The 22,272-nt window shown below is 42.4% G+C and overlaps 1 protein-coding gene and 1 pseudogene across 9 annotated transcripts in view; one reads left to right on the forward strand and one right to left on the reverse strand.

Annotated features, from left to right (window-relative positions):
- The window catches only part of PAAF1 (proteasomal ATPase associated factor 1), a 48,393-nt gene extending 30,154 nt beyond the window's left edge, over positions 1-18,239 (forward strand). For all 9 annotated transcript variants that reach the window (XM_522104.7, XM_063783203.1, XM_063783202.1 and 6 more), the window contains 5 exons: positions 4,801-4,892; positions 6,932-7,047; positions 9,344-9,426; positions 15,004-15,086; positions 17,788-18,239. In XM_522104.7, coding sequence (XP_522104.2) covers positions 4,801-4,892; positions 6,932-7,047; positions 9,344-9,426; positions 15,004-15,086; positions 17,788-17,865 — 452 coding nt within the window. In that variant the 3' untranslated portion in view covers positions 17,866-18,239. The remainder of the gene's footprint in view (positions 1-4,800; positions 4,893-6,931; positions 7,048-9,343; positions 9,427-15,003; positions 15,087-17,787) is intronic.
- On the reverse strand, positions 11,807-12,657 carry LOC100609798 (actin-related protein 2/3 complex subunit 3-like; annotated as a pseudogene).
- Positions 18,240-22,272: the final 4,033 nt, after the last annotated feature.

Here is a 22,272-nt window from a genome sequence, read left to right on the forward strand (position 1 = left end):
TAGCATTGTTTTATTTTCTTAGGCCCCCTTCAGTGATTGCCTTAGTTTCTCCTTTTCTTCCTCATCCTTTTCTGCTCTGTGCCTGGTATTTCTGTTTTCACCATACGATTAATATTTACTCTGTACCTACTATGTTTCTATTACTTTGGAATCTACAAAGGAAGTATATGTCATAGCACTGCGTTTCAGTAAGTACAATCTAATGTAGAAGATGAGATAAATGCCTATAAAACAGGGGTGTTCAATCTTTTGGCTTCCCTGGGCCACATTGGAAGACTTGTCTTGGGCCACACATAAAATACACAACATTGATGATAGCTGAGCTAAAAATAAATAAATCTCATAATATTTTAAGAAAGTTTATGAATTTGTGTTGGGCCTCATTCAGAGCCACCCTGGGCTGCAGGTTGGACAAGCTTGCTTTAAAACATTTAGAGAACAGTAACATTTGGCTGAAATAATTAGTGATTCTTTTTATTTATTTTATTCTTTTAGCGATAGAGTCCTGCTGTTTTGCCCAGGCTGGCATTGAACTCCTGGGCTCAAGTGATGCTCCCACCACAGCCTCCCTAATAGCTGGGACTACAGGCCTGCACCACCATGCCTGGCAAATTAGCAAGTCCTAATGCAAATATAATAGGTTTTCAGAGGGACGGAGTGTTCCCGGTTAGTATAGATAGGAAAGATGTCACAAAAGAAGTTGGCTTGAACCTTTAGAGGATAAGTTGAAGTTGAACAGACAGTAATGGTAAGGATAGGACAATGGGAGCTAGGGCAAGGGGTAGGTGTAGGGGCAGTTTGCATTATAGCTTGGACGTGAAACTAAGTGTTATATAAAAAGATATGTTTGACTGGGCTAGAAAGTTGAATTAAGAGGGGTAGTAGTAGGAAATGGGTTGAATAGCTGTGGTGAGAGACTAATAAAGGTCCTAATAAGGCAACTTTCCTTCTTATTTTCCCATAATAATAGTTGCATCTCTGTTCCATAGGACAATGTTTTTTCTACTGTTGTCTTAGCCCCTCACATTTTAAAAAATAGCCCTTATTTTTTAGGGCCATTTTAGGCTCACAGCAAAATTTAGTAGAAAGTACAGGGGACCAGGTGCAGTGGCTCACGCCTGTAATCCCAGCACTTTGGGAGGCCGAGGCAGGCGATTCACAAGGTCAGGAGCTCGAAACCAGTCTGGCCAACATAGTGAAACCCCATCTCTACTAAAAATACAAAAAATTAGTTGGGTGTGGTGGTGTGTGCATGTAATCCCAGCTACTTGGGAGGCTAAGGCAGGAGAGTCGTGTGAACCTGGGAGGAGGAAGTTGCAGTGAGCTGAGATTGCTCCATTGCACTCCAGCCCAGGCGACAGTGTGAGACTCTGTCTCAAAAAAAAAAAAAAAAAAAAAGTACAGGGAGTTCTTATATACCTTTTGCTTTACCCACCCACACATAGCCCTCCTCACTATCAATATCCCCCACCAGAGTGGTACATTTATTACAGCTGATGAACCTACATGACACATTATTGTCACCCAAAGTTCAGAGTTTACATTAGGGCTTACTCTTGGTGTTATGTATCCTATAGGGTCTGACAAGTGTACAGTGACATGTATTTACCATTGCAATATCATACATAGTAGTTTCTTAGCCCTAATAATCCTCTGTACTCTGTTCAAGCAGTTCTCCTGCCTCTCAGCCTCTCGAGTAGCTAGGACTCTAGGCATGCACCACTACACCTAGCTACTTTTTTTTTTTATTTTTGTAGAGACAGGGTCTCACTGTGTTGCCCAGGCTGGTGTTGAACTCCTGGCCTCAAGTGATTCTCCCATCTTAGCCTCCCAAAGTGCTAGGATTACAAGCATGAGCCACGGCTCCTGGCCCTAAAGTAATTTAAATGAGAATATTTTTTCTTGTTTTCTGTAATTTTTCATTTCCCATTTACTCTTCAACCCATTCTAGGATGGTTTGTGCCCAAGTACTTGACTGAAATGGCTGTTGTTAAAGTCACCAGTGACCTTCCTTTTTTTTTTTTTTTTTGAGATGGAGTCTCACTCTGTTGCCCAGGCTGGAGTGCAGTGGTGCGATCTCTTGGCTCACTGCAGTCTCCACCTCCCAGGTTCAAGTGTTCGAGTGATTCTTGTGCCTCAGCCTCCCGAGTAGCTGGGATTACGGGTGCCCACCACCATGCCTGGCTAATTTTTGTATTTGTAGTACAGATGAGGTTTCACCATGTTGGCCAGGCTGGTCATGAACTTCTGGCCTTAAGTGATCCGCCCTCCTCAGCCTCCCAAAGTGCTGGGCTTACAGGTGTGAGCTATGGGCCCCAGCCACCAATGACCTTCCTCTTGCCTAATCCACCTTGTTTCTCTGTGCTTGTCTTTCTGAATTCAGTGGTATTTCACATAGTAAACCCTCTCCTCAAAAAACTTTTTCTTTTCATGGCTTCTGTGATACCACATAACACTGGTTTTCTTCCTATTTCATTGACTGCTACTTCTTAAAGATCTCCTTTTATGAAACTCCTCTCTTCTACCTTTAAATACTAGAGGGCCCCACTATTAAGTTCTGGGCCCTCAGCTATAACTACAGTTTCTTCCTTTGTGACCTCATCTGTTCTATAGCTATCATTCCAAAGTTCATGTAAAGCATAGACCTTTCACCTGAGTTTCAGACTCTATTTCGATGTCTAATAAATAAGTTGAACTTACCTTGTCTAACAAGGAGTGTTTGATCCCTCCCCACCCCAAACTGTTTTTTTCCATCTCAGAAGATGGCACCGCTATCTACCCATTTGCTCAAGCCCAAAGCCTGAGATTCACTCACAGTCCACCCTCTCTTTCCTCATGTCCCACATCAGCAAAGTCTATCATCTCTAACTTCAAAGTGTTTCTAATTTTTCTATTTCTCCCTCTCCCTCCCCCTCTCTCCCTTCCTCCTGTCAACATCTGGTCCAAACTATCATCATCTATTGCCTGTACTACTGCCTAGACTATTCTCCTATAAGCCATTCTTTTCAGAGCAATCTTGTGGTCATTTAAGAAAATCGTAAGTCATGTCACGTTCCTGCTTAAAACTCTCCAGTGGCCTCCCTTTATACATATGTTGAAATCCTAACCCCTTAGCATGGCTTACAACAAGCTCTTATACTTTCTGACCCCTACACTTCTCTCCAGTCTCATGTCATACCACCCTCTGCCATGTTCACTACATTTCAGCCACAGGCCTTCAGTTTCTTCTTTCAGTACAGTGGACTCTCCCAGTCTCCTGGACTTTGCCTTCTTTTTTTTAAATTGAGATGGAGTTTCCCTGTTTTGCCAGGCTGAATGCAGTGGCACGTTCTCGGCTCACTGCAACCTCCACCTCCTAGGTTCAAGCAATTCTCCCGCCTCAGCCTCCCGAGTAACTGGGATTACAGGCGTACACTACCATGCCTGGCTATTTTTTGTATTTTTAGTAGAGATGGGGTTTTGCCATGTTGGCCAGGCTGGTCTTAAACTCCTCACCTCAAGTGATCTACCTGCCTTGGGCTCCCAAAATTCTGGGATTACAGGCGTGAGCCACCGCACCTGGCCTGACTTTGCCTTCTTTTTCCCTTGGTCTGGAATATACTCCTGCAGGTCTTCACATGACTGGTTTCTGTTCACCATTCAGGTCTTGCCATTCAGTTGAAAAGTGACTTCCACAGAGGCTTTTTAAAGTTAAAGTTTAGGCCGGATGTGGTAGCTCACGCCCATAATCCCAGCACTTTGGGAGGCTGAGGTGGGCGAATTGCTCGAGCCCAGGAGTTCAAGACTAGCCTGGGCAATATAGTGAGATCCCATCTCTATAAAAAATATTTTAAAAAATAAATAAAGTTGAAGTTTACATTTAAAGTTACCCTCCCCATCTAGCCTTCCACCATCTATTCACTTCTGATCTTATTTTCCTATTTTATTTTATTTTAGAACTCATCACTTTCTGAAAGTATCCTACTTGTTTATTTACCTATTCACTAGAATCCTTGAGAGTGAGGACCTTATCTGTTTGTTCATCACTATTTCCTTAGCAGTTAGAATAGTGTGTGATGTCATCACATAGAAGATGAGGGTAAAAAAAGAAAAAAAAAAAGAAAAAAAGAATAGTGCCTGATACATGGTAGGCCCTAAAGAAATATTTGGTGAGTAAATGAATAAATTTCATTTTCTCTAGGCTGTAAGATCTTTGAGGTCAGAGACTGTTTTTTGCAGTATTGTATCCCAGCTCCTAGTGTGGTGTCTTATCATGGTACAAACAACTTAATATTTTAAAAGTTGGGTTTATTGCCAGCCATGGTGTGCACACCTGTAGTCCCAGCTACTCAGGAGGCTGAGGTGGGAGGATTGCTTGCACCCAGGGATTCAAGACTGTGGGGTGCTATGTTTGTGCTTGTGAATGGCCCCTGCACTCCAGCCTGGACAACATACTAGACTCTGTCTCAAAAAAAAGTACACACACACACAGGTGCATTTTAAAAATAAATTTGGATTTACTGAGGTATCTTTTACATATGGTAAAAGTCACCCTTTTCCTTGGCTACTGGATACCATTAAAAAACATTTTTAAAATGTAAAAGTAAAGTCAGTATTTTTAATTGTATAGTTCTGTGAGTTTTGACAAATATATCCAGTTGTATAAATAATACCACAGTGAGATACAGAACATAATAAATGTTTTCTTTGTAATAAGTGAATCGCTAACAAAATCAGTAATCAACCATCAGTATTGGTGCTGTGTGGGCACTACCAGCTGATCAGCCTCACTGTTATTAACATAGTTTATTTGTCATGCAGGTGAACGGGAGGTTGGAACAGAGGCCAAAATGCTGCTCTTGGCCCGGGAAGATAAGAAACTTCAGTGCTTGGGACTACAGAGCAGGCAGCCGGCAAGTGGTTCCTATATGACCTTTGAACGCTGAGGCAACCTGGGTCACTCTGTGTCTTAGAAAGCTATTTTGGAAACATTTCTACTTGCTCCCTGTGTTCACTTTTGAGAAGGCTGCGTGAGTAAGAGGCAGTACAGTGTGATAATTAAGAGTTGTGGGATTTGGAATAAGGGCAACATTTAAATCCCAGTTCTTTTTTTTTTTTTTTTTTTGGAGACAGAGTTTCACTCTGTCGCCCAGGTTGGATGGAGTGCAGTGGCGCAATCTCGGTTCAGCTCACTGCAACCTCCACCTCCTAGGTTCAAGTGATTCTCCTGCATCAGCCTCCCGAGTAGTGGGATTACAAGCCCACCACCATGCCTGGCTAATTTTTGTATTTTCAGTAGAGACGGGGTTTCACCATGTTGGCCAGACTAGTCTCAAACTCCTGACTCAAGTGATCCACCTGCCTCAATCTCCCAAAGTGCTGGGAGTACAGATGTGAGCCACTGCGCCCAGCCCTGAATCCCAGTTCTTGTGCAGCACTTGCAGAGAATAAAAAAATAAAATAAATCTCAGTTCTTCTATTAATACTTAATGGTTCCAGCATTGGACAAGTTACTTAACCTCTCTGAGCCTGCTTCGTCATCACTAAACTGGTCATAATAGGGTATGTGATGAGGATTAAATGGTCTACTGTTTTGTGATCTTTGTTAAGTCACTTTCCCTCTCTGGACCTTAGTGTGCTATATGTAAAATGATGAAGTTGTATAGATTTTCTTTATGAGTCCTGCTACCTCTAAGGTAATGTGAAAAAATTCTGAGTAAAGAACTCACGCCCGCTGGGCATGGTGGCTCATGCCTGTAATCCCAGCTTTCTGGGAGGCCCAGAAAGGGTGGATTGCTTGAGTCCAGGAGTTCGAGACTGGCCTGGGCAAAAAAACCCATCTCTATTAAAAATACAAAAAATTGGCTGGGCATGGTGGCATGCACCTGTAATCCCAGCTACAGCTACTTGGGAGGCTGAGGTGGGAATATCACCTTAGCCTGGAAGGTCGAGGCTGCAGTGAGCCAAGATTGCGCCACTGTACTCCAGCCTGGGGAACAAGAGTGAGACCCTGTCTCAAAAAAGGGACTCGTGCATTCAGGACTCTTGATCAATTAATGAACAGACCATTAGTTGAAGTTTCTTCCTACATCCTCTGAATTTTTGCTGGGCAGATTATGTTCTTAACTAAATTTTCTCTTCCCAGAGATTAGATTTTTAAAATTTCCTTCTAGCTCCTGTAATCGTCATCCAGACAACTTTAGTGATTTGATTTGGCCACAGGGTTTGCTGTTTTCATTTCATCTTGTTACTCCACTGTGCTGGTGATATTTCCATTTTCAAAGTTTGTTTCAGGAACATTACCATTTTTGCTAATATCGCCTTTGTACTTGAGTTTCCATGCTGGCTTTTACTTCCAGAGGGAAATCAGGTTTTTTTGTTTGTTTATTTTGTTTTTTGCCTTTTCTTTTTAGTATGTTTGGGGAAGACATGATCAGTTTGACCTAACAGTAAGGAGAAAATAAAACTATAATAATTTTTTTTTCAGATTCATGGGGAGAATTGTGATTCTTTACATTGCTACTTTATTTAAGCCTGTTCATTTTCCTACAAAATACCCTCCTTCAAAAGGTTGAAGTGACATGGAGCAAAACTTACATGTGGGAATTGCAAGTGTTTCTCAGAAAGTTGTCATGAAAAAGGGGCAAAGAAGGAATTTTGGTGGTGAGGATCCTGTGAGACAGTGTGTTGAGTGGTAGTAGTTGGAAAACTGCTACTTCAGAGTATATTATATAAACTGCTCAAGTCCTTAGTCAACCCCAGGTTCCTGAAATCCTGGGAGTACTTCCTTCTCAGTTTTTGGTGAATGTGTAATTTACCATTTGAGAATAATTAAAGGGGGAAGGAAGAAAATATCTCAAAATATAGTGAAATTTTTCCTTTTTTGGTGCCTGTTTATTCCTGGAAACAAATTAATCTTTAAACAGCATTTTTGCCCCCTACTTGTTCCCAGGTGTTCCTCTTTATTGGCTCAGACGCTTTCAACTGCTGTACTTTTCTCTCTGGCTTCTTGCTATTGGCTGGGACTCAAGATGGAAACATTTATCAGCTGGATGTGAGGAGTCCAAGGTGAGTCACCATTCATTTACATGATGCAGGTCTTCTACAGAGTGGAAATTTTTATTGGCTTTAACATTGATTTAGCCTAGCATATAGATGACTATTGAATCAAGGGTATATTTTTCCATTTACAAAGGTTTTCCAGTCTGAATTTTCTGATTTTTCTTATTATTCCTGGACTCATATTAAAATATATGATTCATACCATTATGATTGTCTGACTAATGATTGCTTTGAAAATTAAGCTTAAATATAAACTAACATTTCATTTAAATTGATTGTCTAGAACTTTTAATTTTAAAGAGCTCAGTAATTTTCTCTTACATTAGACCCTGGCTACCCTAAGATTGAAAGATTGAATTATTTTTATTTATTTATTTATTTTTTGAGATGGAGTCTTCCTCTGTCACCCAGGCTGGAGTGCAGTGGTGCTATCTCGGCTTACTGCAACCTTTGCCTCCCGGGTTCAAGCAATTCTCCTGCCTCAGCCTCCTGAGTAGCTGGGATTACAGGTGTGTGCTACCACACCCAGCTAATTTTTGTATATTTAGTAGAGACAGGGTTTCATCATGTTGGTCAGGCTGATCTCGAATTCCTGACCTCGTGATCCGCCCGCCTCAACCTCCGAAAGTGCTGGGATTACAGGCATGAGTCACTGTACCCAGCCCTGAATGATCATTTTTAGTTCAAGGAACCCTGCTCTGTTAGTTATGTAGTTTTGATCATGACCTTTCTAAACAGGCTTTTCTTTGGCCTTAAAGATATCCAAAGAGAATCACACGATCTCTCTGTTGCAGGATTTAACAATTTCTACAATTTTGTCCCTTCCTCCTTTGATTTCCTTCCTTTTTTCAACTGATATTTATTGAAAATAGCTTCTGTGGGCATCAGGCTTGGTTCAAGGCACTGAAAACCAGAAATAAAAGGTACAGACTCTGGGCTGGGCGTGGTGGCTCACGCCTGTAACCCCAGCACTTTGGAAGGTCAAGGTGGGTGGATCACCTGAGGTCAGGAGTTTAAGACCAGCCTGGCCAACATGGCGAAACCCTGTCTCTACTAAAAATACAAAAATTAGCTGGGCATGGTGGCACGTACCTATAATCCCAGCTACTGGGGGGCTGAGGCAGGAGGATCGCTTGAACCTGGGAAGTGGAGGTTGCAGTGAGCTGAGATCGTGCCACTGGACTCCAGCCTGGGCAACAGAGCGAGACTCTACCTCAAAAAAAAAAAAAAAAAAAGATACAGACTCTGCCTTTGAGGCACCTGGAGTCTAATGGTAAAGATGGACAAGTAAAAGACTGTTGTGCAGTGTGATCACTTGTCTGACAGGGCTAGCTACAGAAATCTAAGGAAGCACCAAAAAGGAGAGGGAAGGAGGTGAGACTGCTTCTCCAAGGAAATGAGAAACATTGGGTCTTGTTGAGTAGGAAGTTGCCAAGTAAAGAAGGAGGAAAAGAGCTGGCCTCGGTAGAATCCCATGTATAGAATCCCATATATGAAGGCATGTGAAGGGGATTGTTTTCAGGAGTCTATGACAGGTATGTTCCCTGCATATGAGGGCAGTGGTGAGAAGTGATGCCAGCAGGAAAACAGGAGCTGCTCTGACCTTACCTGCCATTCTAAGTTTATTCCAAGAGTAGGGAATAAATTCCAGTAGATGGTGACTAGCTTATACCTTTTCTTCCATCATTTCAGTTACTTATTTTTTTTTTGTTGTTTTCTTTTTTTTTTTTTTTTTGCCTCCACAGAGATAGGGAATCTCTGATCACTATTATAAAATCACACTTACATATATATTAAATTGATTCTCACTCAGCTTTCTCTTTCTTTTTTTTTTTTTATTTTTTTTTGAGATGGAGTCTTGCTCTGTAGCCCAGGTTGGAGTGCAGTGGCGCAATCTCGGCTCACTGCAAGCTCCGCCTCCCGGGTTCACGCCATTCTCCTGCCTCAGCCTCTTTCTTTTTAGAGTCCTGACAATTTTAATATTTTACAACAAATCTTAATTCTTTTGTTAAGTGAAAAGTTTAACATACTGCTAATATTGTTATCTTCAACCCATGTCATACCTACCTTAAAAACTCAGGATTTGGGTGGTGACTTAGTTCATGTTTAGAGACATGGATGGTTTTCGGATTACCTTAATCTGCCAGTTAAGGTTCTTGCCAGGAAAGAAACCATAGAAATGTTTAATCTTTCTTCACATTTTATCCTGTTTGCTCTTATGTGGTTAGTACTATATGTTGAATATAGTCAAGTATTGCTTTTGAAGAAGGAAAGTAAAATTTCCCCTTTCTCTGAATCCTAGGGCTCCGGTACAAGTCATCCACAGATCAGGAGCACCAGTTCTATCCCTGCTAAGTTTCAGAGATGGATTCATTGCTAGCCAAGGTGGGTCCATGGGCCAATTGAGAGAGATGCTTCTCTGTAGTTCAGTTAATTAAACATAGTTTTAAGTGTCTGATCTATGGCTGGGTTGGGGCATGGTCCCCCATGATTCTTTGGCATATTGTACCTATCAATAGTGTTTATCACTCTACGTTGTGATTGTCTTTGTCCCCCTCCAGTTCAAACTCCTTGAGGGTGGTGACTGTGCCTTATTCATTGTGTTATTCCCAGAATTTAGCTCAATGCCCACCACTCTTCTGCCCTAAAGGAGCTCACAGTAAGGCAGACAGACATGTGAACATTTGATTGCAGTCCAGTTTGATAAGGACTACATCAGAAGACTGCATGAGGAAATGAAGAATAGCTAATTCTAGAGGTAGGAGTGCTGTCAGCAAGGTCTTCGTGAACTGCGTGACATGTAAACTGATAAAGATTTCACCCACTGGAGATGTAAAGAGGGACACTGAAAGCTGAAGCTATTGTATATGCAAAGTCATAGATGAGGCAAGCGGGGGCAAAAGAAGAAGAGCACTAGCATTTCCAGAGGGCCTGCTATGTAGTAGGTACTGTGTTTGATGCTTTACATACATATTCTAGGTAAAGCGAGTATCTTAATGTAGCCAGGACAAACTCTTTGGAATGGAGTTCAGGAATGGTGTTGGGGAAATGCCTGGAGCAAAGTGTACATTAAGGGACACTGGATCCTTGTAGGAATGATGTAGGTCAGGAGGACTGGACTATACAGCCTGGAGGGACTACCTACCTACCTTGAGCATTTCAGTATGTCAGTTAGGATGTTTTGGGCTGTTATTTACAGAACACCCAGCTGAATATGGTTTAAACAGTTAAGAAAGTATACTGCTTCACTTAACAAGAAGTCCAGAGTCCATTTCAGATTATATTAATTTAGTGATTTGAAAATAAAGTCAACCAAAGAGACTAAGGAAACTTGACAACTAAGTCAGTGGTATTCTGGATTGGATCCAGGATGTTAAGGAAAGACTGGTGAAAAAAAAAAAGTATGCTGTTTAGGTGGTAGTAGTGTACCAATATTGGCATCTTAGTTTTGACAAATGTAAGGTGATAACATTTGGGAAAACCTGAAACTGATTAAGGGCATATGGGAACCTTCTGTATTATCTTTAACTAACTTTTCTGTAAACCTAAAGTCACTCCAAAATATAGTATTTTTTATATATATTTTTTAATTTAAAAAACAAGTAGTCTGGGCACAGTGGCTCATGCCTATAATCCCAGCATTTTGGGAGGCTGAGGTGGGAGGATCACTTGAGCCCAGGAGTTTGAGGTCAGCCTGGGCAACATAGGAGACCGTGTCTCTACAAAAAATAAAAATTAGCCAGGCATGGTGGTTCATTTCTGTGGTCCCAGCTACTCAGGAGGCTGAGGTGGGAGGATTGCTTGAATCTAGGAGGTGAGGCTGCAGTGAGCCATGATTGTGCCACTGCATTTCACCCTGGGTGACAAAGCGAGACTCTGTCTCAAAAATAATTTTTTCAATTAAAAAAATATTAAAAAGAGAGTGACTGGGCGTGGTGGCTCACGCCTGTAATCCCAGCACTTTGGGAAGCTGAAGCGGGTGGATTCCTTGAGGTCAGGAATTTGAGACTACCCTGGCCAACATGGTGAAACGCTGTCTCTACTAAAAATACAGAAATTAGCTGGCATGGTGGCACATATCTATAGTCCCAACTACTCAGGAGGCTGAGGGAAGAGAATCACTTGAACCTGGGAGGTGGAGGATGCAGTAAGCTGAGAGCATGCCACTGTACTCCAGCCTGGGTGACAGAGTGAGACTCTGTCTCAAAAAAAAAAAAATTAAAAATTAAAAAATAAGGTTGGGTGCAGTGGCTCACGCCTGTAATCCCAGCACTTTGGGAGGCCAAGGCGGATAGATCACCTGAGGCCTTGATATTTCTCGCCTCCTCTGTCCTATCTACAGGCCATTTTACTGATTATTAACATCTCTGGCTGGGTGCAGTGGCTCACATCTGTTATCCCAGCACTTTGGGAGGTCAAGGCGGGTGGATCAGCTGAGGTCAGGAGTTTAAGACCAGCCTGGCCAACATAGCGAAACCCCATCTCTACTAAAAATACAAATATTAGCTAGGCATGGTGGTGTGCACCTGTAATCCCAGCTACTTGGGAGGCTGAGGCAGGAGAATCACTTGAACCTGGGAGGTGGAGGTTGCAGTGAGCCAAGATTGTACCACTGCACTCCAGCCTCAGCGACAGAGTGAGACTGCCTCGCAAAAAAAAAAAAATCTCTGTGGCAAGGTGATGTGTGGGTTATGTGAGGAGTGTAGGTGGAGAAGAGCTGACTCATGGTTCTACTTTTTGTACTTTTTTTTTTTGGAATGTTAGAAATTTCTTTATTATTACTTATTCTTACTAAGCGCCAGCTTAATACTGCAGAAAATTTCAAATCACTGTTGATAACCCACTTTCTTTTCTCCCACCCGAATTCTTGATCAAGAGTTTTTCAAGTAAAGACATGGTCTTCTCTCTTCTGTATAAAACTTTATGAAATAAAGGCAAAAGATTGCGTATATCTTGCTGGAAAATGCTGCCCAGGGCTCTGGAGATGGTGGCTGCCCCTGCTCCTTTCACTCTCCAGGTCTTGAAAGACTCTAGCATGAACTGTCTCTTCACAAAACAAGTCCACCACTTGCAGCGTTTATCATTCTGAGGGTCGAAAACTTTCTCACAAAGTCTCAGCCCAGTCTCTTGCCTCGGATGTTGTAAATAGGCCCTCATCACTTCATCTTCCTGTTTGTTTGCAGGTTTGGGATACATTGCATTAAGTGGAAAACCAGGTTCTCCAGGAATGGGAAAGTTAGTGATTCCCAGTGTATACATTTCTTTCTCACCTTGGCTTTTGGAATTGCACTTCTGGAGTTCCTTCAGACACTCAGAAACGTAGACAGAGATACGTATATCAAGGTCCTGTCAGCTTCATTCTTAACTTCATAGTTTTTGAAGAAGACATTGGCCTTGAACTAATAGATGGCTTCATCCACAGTATCTGTATCTTTTGTCTCTCTGGGGGCAGGTCCTTTGAATTGACTTCTGATAGGTAACAGTGCCATGTTTCCAATGAGTTCAGTGTCAGGATCCATGAGAGAAGAGTGGTAAGCTGGCATCTTGGTGGCGCCCGGGTTTCAACCCAGAGGAGCAGATTTTTTGTACTTTTCTACTTTTCTGCTGGGAAGAAGGCAAGGCATAACTTCCAGTACTGATGTCTAAAGGCAAAGGGAGTAAGATTATAACTCTGTTTTCAGAGGACAAAACTAAGACCAATAAGAGAAAGTTATCAGAAACCACATTTCAGTTAATTATAAAGGAAAAGCTTTCTTTTCCTTAAGAAAGAAGCTGCCCTTAAGGTAGTGAGCACCCCTAACTCTGGAGATGGGCAAGTGTAGGCTGTTTGGCCGCTCTGCCATGTGCTGTAGAGGGAGTTCTGTACTGGTTTAGAAGTTGGATATAGGCCGGGCACGGTGGCTCACGCCTGTAATCCCAGCACTTTCGGAGGCCGAGGCGGGCGGATCACGAGGTCAGGAGATCGAGACCATCCTGGCTAACATGGTGAAACCCCGTCTCTACTAAAAATACAAAAAATTAGCCGGGCATCATGGCGGGCGCCTGTAGTCCCAGCTACTTGGGAGGCTGAGGCAGGAGAATGGCATGAACCTGGGAAGTGGAGCTTGCAGTGAGCCGAGATCGCGCCACTGCACTCCAGCCTGGGTGACAGAGCGAGACTCCGTCTCAAAAAAAAAAAAAAAAGAAGTTGGATATAGATGATTTTTGAGGTCCTTTGGAACTCTTTGATTATTAGTGAGGAGATTTAAATTGCCAGATGAAACAAAATAAAAAACAAAATTTTTTGATGCAAATTGCCAAACATATCTAAAAGTAGAATAGCACGATGAACCTGTTATACCCATTATCCAACTTAAGCTATTATCAATATATTGCTAATCTTGTTTTACCCATTCCCTTGCATTCCTCAGTCTTCATATATTTTGAAATATATCATGAGCGTCTTATTTCATCTGTTAGCATTTCTATATGTCTCTCTAAAAGACAAGGATTCATTTTTGGAGAAGGTGATTTTTAATAGTAATGCAAAAAAGGATAAGGTACTACCTCGTATATGCTGCTGCTTGAATGTAGATTAACAGATAAATTTGGAAAACAGTTGTTCAGATTTCCAAAAAGTTTGAAAAGGTTAATGTCTGCTGATTCTTTTCCAGGTCTTTATATATACAAAGTCATAATCTTAATACAGAAAAAACTTTATGCATAAAGACATTCGTTTATGCACATGCTGTCAACCATGTAAAATAGGCACAAAAAAATAGATCAAAATGTTAACAGTAATTGCCTTTGAATGGTAGATTAGGGGTGATTTTTGTACCTCTGCTTTGTTTAGTTTTAAAGTTTTGTTCAGTGAGCATGTACTACTTCTATTTATTTATGTTTTTATGTATTTATTTTGAGACAGAGTCTCACTCTGTCGCCCAGGCTGGAGTGCAGTGGCACCATCTTGGCTCACTGCAACCTCTGCTTCCCGGGTTCAAGCGATTCTCCTGCCTCAGCCTCCTGAGTATCTGGGATTACAGGCATGCACTACCATGCTCGGCTAATTCTTTTTGTATTTTTACTACTTTTATATTAACAAAAAGAAATCACCTTATTAAGCAGTTTATAGATCACCCCTATGATTCATTTGTTTCATTTGTCCGTGCTCTTTTAAGAATTAGATACACTTTTACTTTCTTAGTGTAACTGTCCTCTTTCTCCTAGTGTATACAGTCAAATTTACAGATTGAGGAATAATCTGGGAACATTTTAATAGGGAATATCTACACAAATGTTTCTTTAAAAAATGTTAAAGACATTTTTTAGACATTCCCTATTAAATATAATCTAGGATAAGTTTATAAATACACACACACACACACACACACACCTGTGGTTGCTTGCTCTGTGCCTTTGCCAGGCATTGCTAATCAAAGACATCTCTTTTTCCCACAGAACTTGCACTTGCTCTTCAAATCCAGCCCAGCTCAGCATTCTAGGCAGCCACTATAGATCATCATAATTGGCCCACATAGGCCGGGTATGGTGGCTCACGCTTGTAATCCCAGCACCTTGGGAGGCTGAGGCGGGTGGATCACCTGAGGTCAGGAGTTTGAGACCAGCCTGGCCAACATGGTGAAACCCCGTCTCTACAAAAATTAGCCAGGCGTGGTGGTGGGCACCTGTAATCCCAGCTGCTTGGGAGGCTGAGGCAGGAGAATTGCTTGAACCCGGGAGGTGGAGGTTGCAGTTTGCTGAGATTGTGCCATTGTACTCTAGCCTGGGCAAAAAGAACGAAACTCTGTCTCAAAAAACAAACAAACAAAAAGTTGGCCCACGTAATAAGATCTATTTGCCATTCTGGGTCTTTGGACCATCTTCTTTACACTAGTGATCTACAGAAGCAAATAAAAATACTGAGTTTTTAAACTCTGGATGCAGTTTTCTCTTAGTTATATGAATTTTCTTTCTGCCTTTCAGGTGATGGAAGCTGTTTTATTGTCCAGCAAGACTTAGACTATGTCACTGAGCTCACTGGGGCTGACTGTGACCCTGTGTACAAGGTACAGGCCTGAGACGACACCAGACCTGGGTGATTCTCATGAGAGATCTAGGGCTTTTATGAGACTGAATCCAGATACCTTGTGGTCATTAGGGATGATAAAATAGTGCTTATTGTATAAGCAGTGTGGTAGGATGGCAAGAAATCAAGAGCTTAACTCAGAAGTGATTTCTGGGCCAGGCATGGTGGCTCACGCCTGTAATCCCAGTACTTTGGGAGGCCGAGACAGGCGGATCACTTGAGGTCAGGAGTTCAAGACCAGCCTGGCCAGCATGGTGAAACCCCGTCTCTACTAAAAATACAAAAAAATTAGCTGGGCGTGGTGGTACATGCCTGTAGTTCCAGTTACTTGGGAGGCTGAGGCAGGAGAATCGCTTGAACCTGGGAGGTGGAGGCTGCAGTGAGCCTCAAGATCGTACTACTACATTCCAGCCTGGGCAACAGAGTGAGACTCCATCTCAAAAAAAAAAAAAAAAAAAAAAAAGAAGTGACTTCTGGCTGACAGCTGTAACCCCAGCACTTTTGGAGGCTGAAGCAGGTGGATCACTTGAGCCCAGGAGTTTGAAACCAGCCTAGGCAATAAGATGAGACCCCCGTCTCTACAAAAAATACAGAAAAATTAGCTGGGCATGGTGGCACACACACCTGTAGTCCCAGCTACTCATTTGGGAGGCCAAGATGGGACGATTGCTTGGGCCTGGGAAGTTGAGGCTGCAGTGAGCTGTGATTGTACCATTGCACTCTAGTCTGGGCAACAGAGTGAGACCCTGTCCCAAAAAAAAAAAAAAAAGTGACTTCATCACTTACTAGCTCTAGAAACTTAAAAACTTACTTTACCTCACTAGTCTGTCAATTCATCTGTAAAGATAGTAATCTGAAAACTCTTTGTAAATACATTCTATAAATATTATTCATTATTATTATTAAGACTTCTAGACTGATTTTTTCATTTGATTAGAATAGAAAGAGAAAAACAAAAGGGGAATATTTATTGACCAGACACTGTGCTGAACGTTTTATATACGTTATCTCATGTAATCTTTGTTACTATTTGTTGAGGTGTGGGTATTACTATTCCTATTTTTTCCTATAATTTAAAAAAAGTTGTACAATTAATATCTGTAAAAGTTCAAACAATACAGAATGATACAGATTTAAAAGTCTCCTTTACGACCTTTTTGGTTCCCTTTCTCTTTTCCAGAAGTAACTAGCATTAAAAGTTTGGCACATATTTTTCAAGACTATTTTCAGAGAATTTGCACACTTACATCTTTATGTATTAATGTAAATAATATACTTTTATCTTCAGTTTGTACGTAATTGAGACTATATATATTGCCCTGTGACTTTTTTTTAATTACCATCTTAGAGCTGTTTCCAGGTAAATCCATATAGATCTCTTTCTTTCTTTCTTTCTTTCTTTCTTTCTTTCTTTCTTTCTTTCTTTCCTTTCTTTCTCTCTCTCTCTCTCTCTCTCTCTCTCTCTTTCTCTCTTTCTCTCTTTCTCTCTTTCTCTCTTTCTCTCTTTCTTTCTTTCAGATGGAGTTTCGCTCTTGTTGCCCAGGCTGGAGTGCAATGGCGCGATCTCAGCCCACAGCAACCTCCGCCTCCCAGGTTCAAGCGATTCTCCTGCCTCAGCCTCTCGAGCAGCTGGGATTACAGGCATGCGCCACCACACCCGGCTAATTTTGTATTTTTAGTAGAGACGAGGTTTCTCCATGTTGGTCAGGCTGGTCTTGAACTCCCGACTGAGGCCTGCCTCGGCCTCCCAAAGTGCTGGGATTACAGGCGTGAGCCACCGCGCCCGGCCATCTATTTCATTTTTAAAAATTCTTGCGTAGTGTTCTGGCCGGGCATGGTGGCTCATGCCCAGCACTTTGGGAGGCGGAGGGGGTGCGGATCACGAGGTCAGGAGATTGAGACCATCCTGGCCAACACGGTGAAACCCTGTCTCTACTAACAATACAAAAAAGTAGCCAGGCGTGGTGGTGGGTGCGTGTAGTCCCAGCTACTTGGGAGGCTGAGGCAGGAGAATGGCGTGAACCCGGGAGGCGGAGCTTGCAGTGAGCCAAGATGGCGTCACTGCACTCCAGCCTGAGCGACGGAGCGAGACTCTGTCTCAAAAAACAAACAAACAAAATTCTTGTGTAGTGTTCCATATTTTGAATCAACATATTTCCATTGTACAAATGAGGCAACTGGGGCCTGGGGGGTTGAGAAAGTTGCCCTAGGTCATGCAGCTAGTTGGTAGTAAAGCTGAGATTAAGTTAACTCCAGAATTCATGCTGTTTTCCTTGAGGAGTTGATGAAATCCTCCTCAGAAAAAAAGACACATATTCAGAACATTTTTGCATCCAATTTTATAAGGTTCAAGAATAGTCAAGCCCATCTCTGAACCATCTCCTCCCTAGAGGCAGACCATCTGTGCTAAACCTGAACAACACTAATGGGTTTACTTTCCACTTGGGCCAATTAGTTTCTCTGTTATATAGTCATGGTGCATCCCAACCATTGGTGATTGGGATGCATCCATCACTATGGGCCAGCAATTTTTGTAAGCACATAATTATGGATGTAATTCTGTTGCCTTCATAAAGCCTTCTCAGACTCCCTGGGACTAGTGTGTGTCAATCATAAGCCTCCATCTTTTTGAAATGGAAGAATCCCAGGCTTCCTTTACGCTGTGAATTCTTGTGTTTTAGGTAGCCACATGGGAGAAGCAGATCTACACATGCTGTCGAGACGGTCTTGTACGACGCTACCAGCTTTCTGACCTCTGACTTCTTGGAAAGAGCAGTCCCGGTTAGTGAAAAGGTTTGACCCTGATCAACAATGAGCAGAAACATCATCAGTCCTTCCCAAGGACCATGGCGTTTAATGTTTTGGGCACCCCTTGGAAATCACAGAAAGTCAGCTGTACTGGCCGTATGGAACTCTCATCCCAAGACCTACTTTGAACTGAGTAAGAAGGTCATTGTGCCCACTGCATTTGTTCCAACTTCTCCTTGTATAAACTCACCCCAGCAACACAGGGCAAGGATATAGATGCTTTTAGTTTGTTCTTAAACCAGTTGTGTTAAATGTTTACAAGGACCTCAGTACTAAAGCCTGTTCTCTGGAGGAAATAAAGAAAATATGTTTGGAGGTGCCTGAATATGAAGAACTTTGTTAAATACTCTTACTCCAGCAAAAAGTTGGTCAGGACGATGGAATTCCTTCCTCAGCACTCCCTGTTGCCTGGCCATAGAGAAGGCCTGCTTGGCAGTAGCAATAAATGTCCTGTAAGCTGCCACCTGGGAGAGATTCTTATGCAGGTGGTAACCAACTGTCCCAGTTTGCTTGGAACTAAGGGGTTTTCTGTGACTTGAAACTTTCAATGCCAAAACTGGGGCAGTCTCAAACCAACATGATTGGTCAGCCTATATGTAGGTGAGGAAACTGAGTCATAAGCATTGTAAAGGCATTGGCTGTCAAAGTGTGGTTCTTAGAACAGCAGCATCAGTATCACCTGGGAACTTGACAGGAAATAGAAATTGTTAGGCCCAATCCTAGACCTAAATCCGAAATTCTACGGGTGCAGCCAGCAGTCTGTATTTTAACAAGCATTCCAGGTGATTCTGATGTATGCTAAAGCTTGAGAGCCACTGATCTAGAGGAAGAGATGGTGGAGGGCACTTTAGTCACAGCTGGAACCCAGGGCTCAAAATGACAAGATCGGTCTGTAGGAGATGAGGCCACAGAGGTTGGCAGAGCCCAAATAGTGAAGGAGCATGAATGTGAAGGAGCACGAATGTTAGCTAAGGAGCTCAGACTTCACGTGGTTGGCAGTGGGGAACCACTGAAGGGTTTTAAGCAAGAGAATGGCATGGTCACCTCCTTTTTTCTCTAAACATAAAAATGGAATCATAATGTATGTATTCCATGGCTTATTTTCACTTAATGTCTCTGAGATTTTCCATCTCAGTACATGTAGATGTTCCTCATTCTTTTTTAACAATGTCCAGAATATGGATACCATATTATTTATATTTTTGAGATTATTAGAGAAAAGTTTCTTGAAAGATGTTACACTTGAGCTGGGACATGCAGATTAAGATTTCAATTTATTTAACGGAGGAAGGTCATTTCTGGCTGGGGTAATAATGTTGTTGACAGAGTTCTTTTTTTTGTTTTTTTTGAGACGGAGACTCGCTCTGTCACCCAGACTGGTGCGATCTTGGCTCACTGCAACCTCCACCTCTCAGGTTCAAACAATTCTCCTGCCTCAGCCTCCCTAGTAACTGGGACCGCAGGCATGCACCACCATGCCCGGCTAATTTTTTTTTGTATTTTTATTAGAGATGGGGTTTCACCATGTTGGCCAGGCTGGTCTCGAACTCCTGACCTTGTGATCCACCTGCCTTGGCCTCCCAAAGTGCTGGGATTACAGGTGTGAGCCACCGTACCCGGCCGGCCGCCAGAGTTCTTAAAGGCGTATTGTCATGTAAATTTTTTTTTTTAAAGACAGGGTCTTGCTCTGTTGCCCAGGCTGGAATGCGTTGGCATGATTACAGCTTCAGCCTTAACCTCCTGGGCTCAAGCAATCCTCCCACTTCAGCCTCCCAAGCAGCTGAAACCATGGGTGCACACCACCACACTCGGCTAATTTTTTAAATTTTTTGTAGAGACAGAGTCTCACCATGTTGCCCAGGCTGGTCTCAAACTCCTGAACTCAAGTATTCCTCCCACCTTGGCCTCTCATAGTGCTGGCATTACAGGCATGAGCCACGGCACTCAACCAGGAACTTTGTCTTAACTTTAAATCCCATTTTTTTCTACAACACCCTGTTACTTAAAACAAAGTGTAAAAAGAAAATACTGCAATTCATTTAATATCTACTCTGTTCTAGATACTATATTTATATATCTAATTCTTACAAGACTCAAAAAGCGAATGTTATTATTTGTTTTATTCCGATAAGGAAACTGAGACTCAATACATTAAATACCAGAGGCTTCATTTGGACCTTGGACAGCACCTTCTGCTGCACTGTGTAATCACAGGCAGGTAGCAAGAGACTTTTGTGACTAGAGCAATTTCATTTCAAGGTGCAGTTTGTGACAGGGTCAGGTAGACCAGAATGGACATATTCCAGAACTTAGAAACATTAAATCCTAGGAGCTCCAGGTGGAACATCTAAGAAGTCAGATTAAGAAAACAGGATGAGGCTGGGCATGGTGGCTCACGCCTATAATCCCAGCACTTTGGGAGGCCAAGACGGGTGGATCACCTGAGGTCAGGAGTTCGAGACCAGCCTGACCAACATGGAGAAACCCCGTCTCTACTAAAAATACAGAATTAGCCAGGCATGATGGCGCATGTCTGTAATCCCAGCTACTTAGGAGGCTGAGGCAGGAGAATCACTTGATCCCGGGAGGCAGAGGTTGTGATGGGCTGAGATTGCGCCATTGCGCTCCAGCCTGGGCAACAAGAGTGAAACTCCGTCTAAAAAAAAAAAAAAAGAAAACAGGATGAAATGGGCCGGGCGCAGTGGCTCACGCCTGTAATCCCAGCACTTTGGGAAGCCGAGGCGGGCGGATCACAAGGTAAGGAGATTGAGACCATCCTGGCTAACACAGTGAAACCCTGTCTCTACAAAAAATACAAAAAAATTTAGCCGGGCATGGTGGCAGGCACCTATAGTCCCAGCTACTTGGGAGGCTGAGGCAGGAGAATGGTGTGAACCTGGCAGGCAGAGCTTGCAGTAAGCTGAGATCGGGCCACAGCACTCCAGCCTGGGTGACAGAGCGAGGCTCTATCTCAAGAAAAAAAAAGAAAAAAAGAAAACAGGAAGAAATGTTGTCATTTATTTGTAGAATCTGAAACATTTGAACTCATAGAAGCAGTGAGTGGAAGAACCGGCGTGGTGGCTCACGCCTGTAATCCCAGCACTTTGGGAGGCTGGGGTGGGTGGATCGCTGGAGCCCAGAAATTGGAGACCAGCCTGCACAACATGAGGAAACTCTGTCTCTACTAAAAATACAAAAATTAGCCAGGCGTGGTGGTGGGCACCTGTAATCCCAGCTACTCAGGAGGCTGAGGCAGGAGAATTGCTTGAACCCAGGAGGTGGAGGTTGTAGTGAGCCGAGATTGCACCACTGCACTCCAGCTTGGGCAACAGAGCGAGACTCTCTCTCAAAAAAGAAAAAAAAATATGTGTATATATATAAGCAGTGAGTAGAATGGTGGTTACAGAGACTCGGGGAGGAGGAATGGGGAAATGATGGTCATAGTGTGCAAAGTCTCAGGAGGAATATATTGTGTTTTGAGATCTATTGCATAGCATGGTAGATTGCTAAGAGTAAATTTCAAATGTTCTCAACCCAAAAAATGTTAAGCATTTGAGGTGATGGATATGTTAACTGGCTTGATTTAATTATTCCATATTGTATTTATAAGTCACAATAGGACTTTGTGACTCATAATTATAAACAAGTATAAATTGTCCATTTACAATTAAAAAATCAATTAAAAGAAAAGAAAAGAGGATAAGGAGGGATATGGCTGAGTACACACAACACGTGAATGTCTGTGAGTTCTCATTCCAGGGCTCACTCTTCTACATTGCCACCACATTCGTCCGCTCCTTTTCGTACGTCTCCAGAGTCGATGTCCTGGTTGTGATATATGCAGTGACCCTTGACAGCTACTCTGAAATCCAGACCCAAACAGAAGGAAAGGAGGCCAGCTCTCAGGTGCTCCATAGCCTTGTCCACTGTGAAAGGAAGGAGCCCCTGCTTTTAGCAGACAAAGCTTTTTCTTTTTTTTCTTTAGGATTAAGGAGTGCATTCTGGGTAAGGAAGGGTAGGACACCGACAGCTCTACAGACTCAGTGAACTTCTGTGCTAGATGGTGTTTCTTGGCTTTGGGATGCCCCCTTGTGACTTCTTATGAGAAATAACCTTTCTCTCCAGACCTGAAAAGCTGGCAGCAGCATCAGCTATTCAGCATATACTTGGTACCAGGCACAGACCTCACAATAGGTAGATTTCTTTTCTAAACAATACTCTTTGTGCATATACTTTATGTTCTTTTTCTATTTTAACTTTTATTTTGCCAATAACCTTAAACTTGCAGAAAAATTGCAAGAATAGTACAAAGGATAGGAAACAGACATGAGAAATGTTTAAAAATAATAAAAAGAATA

This window comes from Pan troglodytes, chromosome 9 (genome assembly GCF_028858775.2).
Source record: "Pan troglodytes isolate AG18354 chromosome 9, NHGRI_mPanTro3-v2.0_pri, whole genome shotgun sequence".
NCBI classification, from domain to species: Eukaryota; Metazoa; Chordata; class Mammalia; order Primates; family Hominidae; genus Pan; species Pan troglodytes.